General features: G+C 38.8%; 1 protein-coding gene across 3 annotated transcripts; it reads right to left on the bottom strand.

Moving 5' to 3' along the window:
* Positions 1–1,419: 1,419 nt before the first annotated feature.
* Positions 1,420–12,240, bottom strand: rprd1b (regulation of nuclear pre-mRNA domain containing 1B). Of its 3 annotated transcripts, none has more exons than XM_031286202.2 (8): positions 11,875–12,240; positions 11,488–11,708; positions 10,436–10,568; positions 9,354–9,487; positions 6,399–6,517; positions 5,090–5,216; positions 4,369–4,544; positions 1,420–3,202 (listed from the first exon to the last, which is right to left on the bottom strand). In XM_031286202.2, the coding sequence occupies exons 2-8, from the start codon at positions 11,636–11,638 to the stop codon at positions 3,053–3,055; spliced, it is 990 nt and encodes a 329-aa protein (XP_031142062.1). In that variant the 5' UTR covers positions 11,639–11,708; positions 11,875–12,240; the 3' UTR covers positions 1,420–3,052. The 3 variants fall into 3 exon arrangements, with proteins under 3 accessions (XP_031142062.1, XP_031142063.1, XP_031142065.1); XM_031286203.2 differs by having other exon boundaries at positions 12,110–12,239; XM_031286205.2 differs by having other exon boundaries at positions 10,439–10,568; positions 11,488–12,238.
* Positions 12,241–13,960: the final 1,720 nt, after the last annotated feature.

Genomic DNA, 13,960 nt, shown 5'->3' with positions numbered 1-13,960 from the left:
AGCACTACTCCTACTGGTAGAGTCATGCTAGTACTGTATGATTCTGCAGAGAGAAACATACCACACAGCAAGTAGGTAAGAAAAGATCTAACTAATATCTACAGTAAAGCACACCTGGGTCAAAATGTTGCTGAAATCCTTCTTGACCAGTGGCGGAAGAAGTATTCAGATCCTTTCCTAGTAAAAGGACTAATACCACACTGTAAAAAATACTCTGTTGAAAGTAAAAGTCCTGCATTGAAATTGTATCATCAGGAAAATTAAAGTATTAAAAGTAAAAGTACACAATGAAGACAAATCCTCACATTTTAGAAACTGGAAACGATCCAAACAGTTCTGTCAATCAACTAAGTGTTAAATCGTCGAATTATTTCAGCTCGACTTATAGGCCTTTATATTGTTGGGTAGTTTCATTTATAATAGTTTTATAAACTACATGTGTTTTGTGTGCAAACATTTTCCTTTGTAAAGTAACTAAAGCTTTCAGATTAAAGTAGTAGTATTAAAAGAGTAAAAAGTACAATATTTCTCTCTAAGATGTAGTGGAGTGGAAGTAGAAAGTGGCATGAAAAGAGAAGACTAATAGAAGTACCTCAAATTTGTACTTGAGTACAGTACTTGAGTAAATTTACTTATAGTTATATTCCACCACTGTTCTTGACAAAGTGGTTGTATTGGACACTTTTTTTTATCTTTAATTCACTGTAAATTATATTCTAATCAAGACTGAACCAAATAATGGGACAAAATTAATCTATTCTCTGTTCTTTAAACTTTAACATTTAACATCCAAAGCCACAGAAAGTTTATTTGACATTAGGGGTAATTTAAACGCCCCCAAAACAGTCCCAAATATCTGTCCTGCGACTACACCAATGAAATGATTACATCCACACCTTTGGTTTCACAAACACTGCTTCGATTCACATTTTTACGTGCCGTGTGAAAAATGTTGTTATTCCTGCTTTGTTGGGAGTTCCTGTTGTTGACTGCCGGAAGACACCAATCGATCTGAGTTTACTGAAAAGGATTTGCAGTAGCATTTCTCGCCCGAGCTTGTTGCATCAGCAGGTAAATTACAGCAACAGTACTCTTCTTTTTTTTAAAAAGAAGCATGAGCCGTCAACACTCATCATTCTGAACGCTTTAACAAAATGAGTATCTAGTCTACAAGACAACTGAAAATCAAATATGAGCTTAACAAATGATACATATTGTTCTGGCCTTGACAGAGAACGGTTAAGAAAATCATAAACTGTTCAAATATGATTTGGGGAAAAACTGACCTTCCTGTCACTTCCTGACCTTAATATCTCAATTAAGGGATTTGTAATCTGGTATGTCTCCTCATTTAAAAAAAAAAAAAACCTGAGAAAGGGAGTGCAGAGGTGAATTTGTTGCTGCTACTTTTTAGTAAAAAAAAAAATCATCACTAAACATCTACACAGAGGTCGGACTGAGTAATATGTATAAATTATTCATAATTTTAATATTGTAGGAAGTTAATATTGTGAATCACTAAACACAAATTTCTTTAATACCTGAATAGCTGGAAATGATGTCAGTCCATTTCACGTTACTTCCCATGTTTGTTTTTATACCAAAACGCGTTGTGATTTATAAAAGGTCTTCATCTGGTCAACTTATCTAGATATTTCTTTTTTCCATATTGTCCAGCACAACACACACTTAATAAAAAAAAAAAAAAACGTAATGATCTTTAATATACTTTAGTTTTTAAATTTCTTACCTTTTTGCCCTCTAAAGCTGCCTACGCATGTTCAGCAAAACCGCTCTGCGCTGGGCGTTCCATTGTTTTCCTATGGGGAGAGTGGTGCCACCCAACTAGGCGGAGCGCTACCCTTGGCGTCGCCGAGTGCTCAAATCACTGTTCAAATTATTTCAACTTTGACCTTGTTGCCGCTGACCTTTTATGGCACAACCAATTCCAGACGCAATGAAGACGTATACCTGCGCTGCGCTTTGCCGCTCTGCGCCCTACCTCACAATTCTACCGCGGATCATGTGTAAGCGGCTTTAGAAGATATAGTGAGTGTTAAGGTTTTATACAATTAAAGACCAGGTAGTTTGTTGGAAAGCAAACATTGTTTTGAATTGTTTCCTCAAACTTCCAGGATTTATTTGTAAAACTCGAACCTTGTCTAGTACACACTTATTACATAATTATCATATAACAAGCATCTGTTCAAAAGAATGTGTGAAAACAAACGGGAAATTTGAATTGCAAAGTTTTAGTCTGTAAATGAGAAAAACACTTGCAAATGGGGACACAAACTCCAGATCATGTCTTTTGATTTTAACTATGAGGACAAAATTTAATCACCATCTCTATGAAGTGTTACTGAAATGTGAGTGCTGACTAGCAGCTGTTGACAATGTTGTTTCATGAAGCAACCAAAAAGCAACATACACTGAACCTAATCTGATATCTTCTCTAATTTTACAAACACATCAAAACCACCTAATGGGTCAACAAAAAGCCACCAACTGAAAAGCTAAAAATAAAACTAATGAATGGTAAATCCTCTTCACAGTGTAGTCACGATCTCTGAGAACTGTGAGAGCAAACGGCCCACCTTTGCTTACTGAATCCACAATATACCACACAGAAAGACACGTCCTGACAGCAAACATTCATGTCTGTCTAAGTTTTGCTTCTTTACCCCGCCCCTCTTCTTAGATCACTGACATTTCCAGCATTAAAAAAATAATAAAAACAAATGGGAAACAAAGTCGTTCCAAGCTGGTGGAGTGGAATCCTTGTCGATCGAGCAAGTGCTGGAAAAATCCAGGCTGACAGAGTCTCCGTTCTCCTCTGCAAAGCATTTTGATTTCACCAAACCTTGCTTTAAATGTCCCTTCCTCCCTCTTGTCCTGCAGGTTTGGAGTTAGCAGGTGAGCTTGCTGCCGGGAGAGGTTTGACCACGTGTCCTCGGGCTGGTGACAAAGCTGGAAGTTTTCTGTTAATCAAACATGGGGCTGGGTTTGGTTGGAGAGGGGCATCGGGCTAGGTTGTCTGGGCAAAGACCTCTCAGTCGGTAGAGAAGAGGTCTCCGGCTGACGGGAGCGGGGCCAGACCCCCGGTCACGTTGGGCAGGAGAGAGAGGTCAGGGAGACTCTGGATGTGGGACTTTAACTCTTTCCTAACTTGGGTCACCCTCGCCAGTTTCTGCTTATATTCCTGCAGAGGAAACGAGGACAGAGCACAGGTGTTAGCTAAAGATGAATATTACTCATTTACAAATTACAGTTATCGCAATATTCCTTCAAAATACCTTGTAACTGCAGCTTTCTGACAAGTTTGAAACACATTTTGGTGACAGAATGTGGCTTTAAAAGATAATTAAGGTGCAGTACAACTTGGGTCATATTTTTCTAGTTTTGGCCATCATGTCTATGAGTTGTTGTTGTTGTTGTTGTTGTTGTTGTTGTTGTTGTTGTTGTTGTTGTTGTTGTTATAATTATACTGTGCTCAAAGTCATTTCTGAAATCTAAAAAAACATATATGTTAATACAAGCAGTCATATGATCAGAGAAGTTTAAAACAAGGTGGTACACTCAACCACTTTATTTGGAGATTAAAAAGTGGATGCACCGGAAATGTCAGCAATAATCCCTGATTTCAAAAGAAGGTAAAAGGTGACCCAGGAAGTCTATAAACTGTGGTGGGTGTTACACAGTTTTTAGTTATGATTTTTGTTCTGACTGCTCGTGTTTTTTGCCCAGTCTGACTTCAGTGAGGTTACCAAGTTTCCAGATGTCAGCAATTACTGGCAAGTACAACAATATTACAAAATGTAATCATGGCCAAAAGTACAAAAACTGTAACTAGACCTAATTTATTAAATTAATAATTAAATCAGGTTGACGGTTCACTTGTGTTTCCATTCCATGATCACATTGGCTCTGACAAGCTGGGCGGTCACAAATTCTGACAAATCTATGCTAAAGACTGTTTGACAGTGCTGACAAGTAAGGAGTTGTACATTCAAATACAAGCTGCATGAGGATTGCACAATCCATTTTGTATTGTGTGTCAAGATTTTAAAAAAAAAAACTAAGATTTGACTGCATTCAGATCTTTGCCATTTTAATTACAGGTTGACTGTCTGATTACCACCAGAGTGCTGACTTCTCAACAGAAGGACAGTTAATTAAAAACACCTTTAAATGTTTTTTTTGTTTTTTTTCAGGAAATGAAAGTGCTCTGTTATATTTATAACATATATAAGTGACTGAACGCTCATTATTAATTAGCCAAGGAGAAACTTTAAAACAAACAGACAGATCTTTGTTTCAGTTCTCGGCATGCTGTCGACTGCTGTGTTTGTGTATGCGGTGCCTTGCCTCTAGTTTCTTCTCTCTCTCCATGAGCGCCTCCTTCTGGCTGCCGATGTATTCAGTCAGCATGCGGGCCAGCTGCCTGCGATCCTCCAGCTCTGCAGCCAGTCGGCCGTTGTACTCCGCAAGCAGCAAACACGCTTCATCCACCGTCTTCGACAGCTTGTCTGCCGCCTCCTTGTCTAGATTGGTGCCAAAGTGGGCCGTTAAGGTCACAGAATATGCCATTTATTTTCATTTTCTTTATGTACAGGGCTCTTTTTACGATGGTATATTTTGTCTCAACATTTATTTATTTTTTATTTTATTTAGTAGTGTAAATTTTCTAACATCACGTATAGGATATTGCTGTGTAAACTGAATAAAATTACTATCTGTAAGAAGCTAATTGCGAGCAACACCTGTTTAACAATTCTTAATTGTTTATATTTTACTTTCAACACTGTATGCATTGTTTTATTTAAGGTTCATCCCAGCTCAACTTATTTGACTTTCTATTGCATGTGTGTGCATTTGTTTGTTATTTTTTCAGAGCCTTATCATATTACTTTTGTTATTGCATTATCTATACATCTGATTTTAATGATGCGGAAATTGCATAAGAACAAGAGGCTGTGTAAGGAATTTTAAAATATAACAAATGAATAAAATTTAGCATGTTTTAATAACGAGGAAAAAAGAATACTGCAAATCCATGCTGAGAATAAGCTGAGCTCTCAGATCTTACCACTGATTTTCTCCAGCAGGGAAACGTCCTGGACTTCCTGCGGCAGCGAGGCAATCTTCTGACGAACTGCTGCGTCGCCTGATGCAGCATTCTCCAAGTCCTGTAGGGCCTTCACCAGCTCCTCTGTCTGAAAGTGTGTGTCAGAGTGTGTTTAAAGAGAATAGAGGGATAAATTTAACAGGAGTCAAAGAGGAGGTTAAAGGTGCAGGTTAGCCTTATAAAACTAACTTTCTGTCATATTTGCTGAAACTGACCCTATGTTCGAGTAGAACTACATGAAGCAGGTAATTTAAAAAAAATCCAGCTCCTCTGGTACCACCTACAGCCTGTTGTGTGATTTACAAAAATCCACAGCTCCCTGTTCAGATGCACCAATCAGGGCCGGGGGGGTGTCTAACTGCTCATGCACATGCATTCATTCTCCCTTGTGGGGGGAGGGGCTTAGGAGACCGTTTTGGGCTTTAGCAGAAAGGGGGGAGGGACTGAGAAGTTAATGTTCAAATTGTTTGGCTAAGTCCTGGACCTTCGCAATCCTACCTACAGCACCTTTAAATAAAACAGGAGAATAAGAAGGTAGGAAGGAAGTAGGGCTGAACGATTAATTGCATTTGCGATAATATCGCGATATGTTAAAATGCGATTTCCTAATCGCAAAGGCTGCGATTTGGTCAATCAAGCAAATCAGTCTGCACTCCGCAGAGAATGCATCAACTAGCACGCTAACGCTACACTGTACCTTGAGCTGATTTCTGTCATTCAAACAACTCTGAGTTGTAGTTTAAAACTTTTACAGCCATTTTAATAAAATGAAGGGTTTTATTCTGGTTCGAGTCCATACGTGCAGTTAATGGATACAGGAACGCAGAACTGAAGGCTCGGTTGGCAACTAGCTCTGATTAGCTGTTAGCTCCGGTTAGCGGTTAGCTCTGTTATAAAGATATGGAATGGAGGAGCTGCCACTGAGAGGGGTAACAACCAGACTCTGATAAATGACGTTCGGGGAGCTTTCACAGCAGCGCGGCCGCGGTGTTTCAACAGTTTTATTAGTACAGTTAATCCCACGGCAAGAACACCAGCAACTAGCTAACTTAACGATAGCCTCTCTGAGCAAGTACACTCGGCAGCACGCAACTTCACGAGGGGGAGGAGCTGGAGGAAGACAAAGAGCTTAAAAAAATAATCGAATCGCAATCGCAATATTTGGGAAAAAAATCGCAATTAGATTATTTTCAAAAATCGTTCAGCCTTAGAAGGAAGGGTGAGAAACGAGAGTGAGAAGAACAACAAAAGCAGCGCAAAGGCCTCCTACCAGTTGAGTTGCAGAGATGTCCGAGTTGTGAGGGGAGGCGTGGTTTCTGTAGTCGTCATCTTCATCATCTTCTTCTTCCTGGATCTTCTGATAGCTGCGTTTCACAGCCTTCTTCTCTTCTGCAAAGTCAAGTTTGGAGACCAAAACAGAAAAATCACCACATATTATCAATATCACTAAATGATGTAGTTTAACCTACATATTATACTATACAGTGAGGAAAATAAGTATTTGAACACCCTGCTATTTTGCAAGTTCTCCCACTTAGAAATCATGGAGGGGTCTGAAATTGAAAAAAATCCAGAAATCACAATGTATGATTTTTTAACTATTTATTTGTATGATACAACTGCAAATAAGTATTTGAACACCTGAGAAAATCAATGTTAATATTTGGTACAGTAGCCTTTGTTTGCAATTACAGAGGTCAAACGTTTCCTGTAGTTTTTCACCAGGTTTGCACACACTGCAGGAGGGATTTTGGCCCACTCCTCCACACAGATCTTCTCTAGATCAGTCAGGTTTCTGGGCTGTCGCTGAGAAACACGGAGTTTGAGCTCCCTCCAAAGATTCTCTATTGGGTTTAGGTCTGGAGACTGGCTAGGCCACGCCAGAACCTTGATATGCTTCTTACAGAGCCACTCCTTGGTTATCCTGGCTGTGTGCTTCGGGTCATTGTCATGTTGGAAGACCCAGCCTCGACCCATCTTCAATGCTCTAACTGAGGGAAGGAGGTTGTTCCCCAAAATCTCGCAATACATGGCCCCGGTCATCCTCTCCTTAATACAGTGCAGTCGCCCTGTCCCATGTGCAGAAAAACACCCCCAAAGCATGATGCTACCACCCCCATGCTTCACAGTAGGGATGGTGTTCTTGGGATGGTACTCATCATTCTTCTTCCTCCAAACACGGTTAGTGGAATTATGACCAAAAAGTTCTATTTTGGTCTCATCTGACCACATGACTTTCTCCCATGACTCCTCTGGATCATCCAAATGGTCATTGGCAAACTTAAGACGGGCCTTGACATGTGCTGGTTTAAGCAGGGGAACCTTCCGTGCCATGCATGATTTCAAACCATGACGTCTAAGTGTATTACCAACAGTAACCTTGGAAACGGTGGTCCCAGCTCTTTTCAGGTCATTGACCAGCTCCTCCCGTGTAGTTCTGGGCTGATTTCTCACCTTTCTTAGGATCATTGAGACCCCACGAGGTGAGATCTTGCATGGAGCCCCAGTCCGAGGGAGATTGACAGTCATGTTTAGCTTCTTCCATTTTCTAATGATTGCTCCAATAGTGGACCTTTTTTCACCAAGCTGCTTGGCAATTTCCCCGTAGCCCTTTCCAGCCTTGTGGAGGTGTACAATTTTGTCTCTAGTGTCTTTGGACAGCTCTTTGGTCTTGGCCATGTTAGTAGTTGGATTCTTACTGATTGTATGGGGTGGACAGGTGTCTTTATGCAGCTAACGACCTCAAACAGGGGCATCTAATTTAGGATAATAAATGGAGTGGAGGTGGACATTTTAAAGGCAGACTAACAGGTCTTTGAGGGTCAGAATTCTAGCTGATAGACAGGTGTTCAAATACTTATTTGCAGCTGTATCATACAAATAAATAGTTAAAAAATCATATATTGTGATTTCTGGATTTTTTTTTTTAGATTATGTCTCTCACAGTGGACATGCACCTACGATGACAATTTCAGACCCCTCCATGATTTCTAAGTGGGAGAACTTGTAAAATAGCAGGGTGTTCAAATACTTCTTTTCCTCACTGTATATGAGACAACAGCATAAAACAAATTGGCCTCTTCACAACACCAATAATTAAATGCAATTGTTTGCCTTTTTTATGATCTTTTGAGTGTGAAAAGCTATTCCACTTGATTTAGCGTTTAGGTTATTCTGAAATTTTGCCAGAAGCAGAGGGAAAGTTATAGTAAAATAGCAGTTACGTCACCATTGAGCTATTTTTAAATTAAGTAATCAACACGCAATTCCACCTCTAACAAAAGTCGAATCGTTAGGACTGTCAAAGTGTCCCACAATATGTAAACTAACACCATTACAGTTTCAAGGATTTTTCTGCTATAATGTGTGTTATGGATCAGTATAAAAGGTTTGAAGCAACAAATACTAGGGGTTAGCGGATCAATACCTTAAAGTGCTCATATTATGCTTTTTGGCATTTTCCCTTACCTTTATTGTGTTATATATCTTTTTTGTGCATGTAATAGGTTTACAAAGTGAAAAAGCCCAAAGTCCACCCCAAAGGGACTTACCATCTCCAACAGAAAACACTGTTCACAAACTGCTCCAAACAGCTCTATTGTAGTCCAGCCTTTACTTCAGAGATGAACGTGCGTCACTTTGTAACACATGTTATAATGCTCGCCTAGCTGCTAGCGTGGAACGCCCTCATACTCTGCTTCTGACTGGCTAGTAGTCCTCACCTAGGTACTGCGCATGTGCGACTCCCAACAAAGATGGAACAGAAGCGCGATGCCTCGCTCTGTAGCTAAAACGGAGAGCTCAACACACAGGGTGAAAAGAGGAGCTGCAGCAAAGTGCAATACAACAAAAAGATGGTGTTTTTTGAAAATTAAACCATGTAAACCTATTTTGATATAACCTCTAAATACAATTATGAACCTGAAAATGAGCATAATATGAGCACTTTAAGTATCAGTACTACTGATACTTTATAGTGGTAATTAAAATATATTTAAAAGCAGCCTATTAATTCACTACATGAATCAATACATACTTCCCTACAATGCATATTACATTAGCTGCTTTTAATAATAAAAAGTGTTAGTATCAGTATTAGTGATCCTGTCCCTGATTTTACTTGGCATCAGATCAAAACCAAATTTTGTGGCATCACACCCAATGACAACTACTGTACATATAAATGTAATGATGTAACAAACAAATGACCTAACAGTCATCTAACCTGAAGGCCTGGGGCTGTTAGAGTCTTCTATGGCTAGTTTGAGCTGCTGAATGAAGTCTCCTCTGTAGAGGGCTCTCTCTTTCCAGATGTTCAGCAGTCTCTCCATGTGCTTTTTACAGCCCTCATCTGCTTCACTGCAGGAAGGTGGGACAGTAGAGTACAGTAGTAGAAGAAGAGAGAAGATTGATTAAAAAGATCATTTTTACACTTCAAAACATAGAAAAAACGGTGTTTCAAGAAAACGTAGCAAATTCCTCCCAACAACTTGGGTGTCGTGAAACAGTGTTTTGTTGCCAGACAACTGGACCAAATGTGTTATATTTACCCATAGCCTATTGTTTTAGCTCATTTTAATTTGAGAGACACCTAAGTCCCATTTGTAGAATTCTTTGTAGTAAACGAAAAGGAAAAACTACAACAACCTTTAGCTGTAGAGGCAGGTTTCTAAAGGCTGTTTTATGCTTCTGCGTCAACTCCACGCCGTAGCTACAGCCGTAGCTACACCAGTCTGAGGTTATTTGCGAGGTGTCTGCCAGCCAGTTTATGTTAGCAAGCAAACATTAACACAACTGCCCACAAAGTACTGCTTACTGGCGAAGTGCTAATTTCTAAACGTTACTTACATATAGAAACTTTACAAACGGATAACCCCGTCATTGTAACCAAAATATGTCTGAGTTTATTTGCAAAGCTTATGTCAGTGAGCTAGCATGTTGCTACTCCCAACAGTAGGCTGCTTGAAACCCCGACTATCAACACACAGGACGAGTTGACCAACCACAGTCCTTGCGGTCTGCGGCACCTCAATGCAAAGTTACACATTTTTGGAGGTGCACGTCGAGCTACAGCAGAGGGCTCGGAGGGGGGTTCGCGGCGATGCAGAGAGGTGTGTGGGGGTACGCCGTCGGTTCGACGCAGAAGCATAAAAGCCTTAAGTAGGACTACATTAAGATAATGAACTATTTCTCAAAAAGCCTCTGGTAGCAAGCATCACACACACACACACACACACACACACACAACACACAAACACACACAATTATTTGTAGCAGTCTGAAAGCATAGAGTGGTCACATCACAACTACCTGGCAACATGGGAGCAGGCATCGACGAGGACAGTCTCAAAGTCTTTGGTAAACTCGGGTCCTTTCTTCTTGCTGTTCTGGATGACATCATTGGCCAGATACAGGAATGTCAGCTTCCTGGAGCTTTTAGCTGGAGGGTCACATAAAATCATGATATTTTCAAGATTTTAAAAAGAAAAAAACACTTTTACACTATATCATCAAAAGTGATGGACAATGCACTCTAAATTAGTTTGCAATTAAGTTTAATGTATTATTGTATTAGTTTTCTTAAACCTACCTGTGTACTGTTAAGCAACTTATTTTCCAGTATGTTTTGTCATTGTAGCAATAGTCATAGTGGAGGAACAGTTTTTTAGAGGAAGTCATGCCTCTTTACTAAAAAAGCAACAGGTTTCTGGTGTATGCTCTCCATCCTGATCTAGCTAGGCTCAACACATCTGAATCGCCACCTATCTCAGATTTGTTCAGCCATTCAAACAGAATACACCATCAATAATACCAAGCCATGTCAACATGACCTGTTTTTAACTAAATGTGATGTGTTGCGTTTTATGGTGCCCTTTTCTTATCTTATAGAATATGATGCATTGCTGTAGATTAAACTACCCAACAGAGAAGTTAAAATGAGGATAACCTTAAACATCTACAGCAGTCCGATGCAACATACACATTAATGCACAAGTAATATTTATCCAGAAACATCATATATATTAGCAAAACACTGACATGGAACATTTTACTGCACAATGAGTACTTTAACTTTTGATACTTAAAGCACATATTGCTGATAGTACTTACTGAATTACTTAAGTAAGGTTTTGAATGCAGGACTTTAGATTGCAGTTGATTATTTTCACAGTGTGGTATTACTTTTACTTAAGGATATATTTCTCCACCACTGTTGTTAACTACAAGTTGTAGTAGCTATCCTGGCACATTGATACATTACCTCAACTTTCACGTTACCAATATAGTGTTTTGTCGCACAAAATCAACAACATATATCAATATACGTTGCAGCAACAATCAGCACTGACAGTTCTCACCTTTTTTCAGCTCTCTGTGCCACACTTTGACGATGAGGCCCGAGTGTTTGCGGTGGTGGATGATCCACAGAGAGAGAGTCTGGACACTCTGCTGCGAGCTGCTCAGCTCCGTCAGCTTCTTCTCCAGGGCCGACTCGGAGAAGGACGACATGCCGGTGTAAGTGTGTGTTTCCCCGTGACCCGACTGACCCCGACCCGTTCTAAAGAAACTGAGCTCCGACCTAGTTTGGAGAAACTCGCAATGTCATCAAAACTGAAGTTGTGTCGCTAACCTGCAGACATGCAGCATCAAACTGCCTCCTGCCGCCCGCTCCACCTAACGTTACGTCTTAACGTTACGTTAGCTCGTTCTCTAACGGAATTATCGAACACATCTACTGAACAAACCTGAAAAGTGCGAGCTCGTTTATCAGCTGCTGTTTCCTCGCTGTCTGTAGTGTTTGTTTACAGCCACAGCTAACGTTAGCTAGCCGAGCTAAGCAGCCCAGTGCAGCCCTGGGCTAAGCCTGTGCGCTTTAACCCGGGTTAAAATAAACCGAGCTTCTGTAATATTCGTGCAGAGTATGTCTTTAGTACGCAAACAGATTAAACTAAACTGCTAAACAGTGACGGTGAGACTCACAGTTTGTCTTTGCTTGTCTAATCAGGAATAGGATTCAAGATTCCTTCGAAAAAATGGCAGCTTGCACTTTCACCTCGACATGTGCGTCGCACAGCAGTGACGCAGGCAGAGCCTGGCACCCCATGGACAGCCAGCCCCTGTACCCTGTGGAGGCCTCTTAATACCTATATACTGTCTATGCTTAATACATCCATCGTGTATGCCTAATCGTGTATTATACATCAATGCCACATGTACTCTCTTCCAGAGAATTTGAGGGGCTCTGCCTGTACCCAGGGATGGAAATATAAAACTGTACTCCTGCATATAAGCATGCATATGTATAAGGGTATTCTCCAGACTAAAGAACTATTTCTTTCCTGCTGCCATCAGACTCCAAACAGCGGATAGGAGTTTATACTCATAACTGTTACATTTCTCCAGTTTGCACATTCTTAATGTTGCACTATTTACATTTGCACTGTGTTACTGTTACTGTATTGTTACATATTATTATTATTATTATTATTATTATTATTATTATTATTATTATTGTTGTTGTTGTTGTTGCTTTATTTTTCACATGCTGCCTTTTAAAATTGTTTTATTTTTATTTTGTATATTGGTAGTATATATTGTAGATTTGACATTGTTCTGTGGACAGCACAGGAAGAATTTCATTGTACAGGGAAACATGTTTCCTTACTGTGCGTATGACAATACAACTTTGAACTTGAACCTGAACTCAAACCCCATCACATTTAAAACCTGTAATAAAAAATATTATAAATAAAAACATTATGCAAACTTCAATATTATGCCTGATTATTAAGTAAGCCTTATGTGTGCCATGTTATTTTGTTTTATTAATTTTCCTTGTTATGCATATTTCTGTACTGTACCGAATCATATAGTTGCTGGAATATTGTGTTGATAATAAATGCACATTCTGTAACACTGAGCCAGAAGCAGGTCTCAACTGGTTTTATCATTGATATACAGCAATGTTTTCAATAAAACTGGGAATTCTGTTAAAATTAAAAAGGAAAGATATTTTAGCTCAAATTAAATGTGTTTTATTGTAAATTTGATATTTTGAATGTGCATATATCACACACAAAGAGCAATGATGTTATATAAAAGCATAATAATTCAATTCAATTTAAGTCTCCCTTAATATAAATCTTCTTTTTTTCAGTTTAATCAATTGCAACCATTATTTATTTTCCATTCACTTATTTTTTTTTACTATTATTATCAAATATTCGTTCATTTTATATTATTATATTACTTATTTATGTACTCCAATTGAATGTGCAGGCTATACCATTATTTGCACAATAATGATATAGCTGCTGTTGATTGTTTAATAAAAAAACGCTGCAAAAAGGGATTAAAGTTACTTTGTATTTGATGAAATATATATATTATATACTATAATGAAATATATATAGTTCATGGATATATCAATACAGTAGCTTGATTTATGAATTAGAAGCTAGAATTTAGTTTGTTCATTCTTTTGGTTACTTTTTCTTCTTCTTAATTAATAATATAATGGTTTGTTTTTCATCATACTGTACCTGAATGCTGTATTGTTACATTAACCCTAAACAAAGTAATGAATTGATTATTTAAATAATTAGATATAACTTGACACTGATGATAAATTATATTTTTGATTGATGAACCTGAAACTGTGATGCATTTGTTCATTAGTTGCTCTTAAATTGTGATATTTACATAGAGCAGAAAGTGTCAGCAGCACACTTAGACTGCCCATAAGAGCGTTCACCATGACTGAATATTATTCTTGAATTACTTTAAAGTCCTCAACAACAAATTGTAGAAACATTATAATTATAATGATTC

The sequence above is a fragment of the Sander lucioperca genome, chromosome 12, assembly GCF_008315115.2.
Source record: "Sander lucioperca isolate FBNREF2018 chromosome 12, SLUC_FBN_1.2, whole genome shotgun sequence".
NCBI classification, from domain to species: domain Eukaryota; kingdom Metazoa; phylum Chordata; class Actinopteri; order Perciformes; family Percidae; genus Sander; species Sander lucioperca.
Note: the sequence above shows the minus strand (reverse complement) of the source record. Positions and strands in the feature narration are given on the sequence as shown.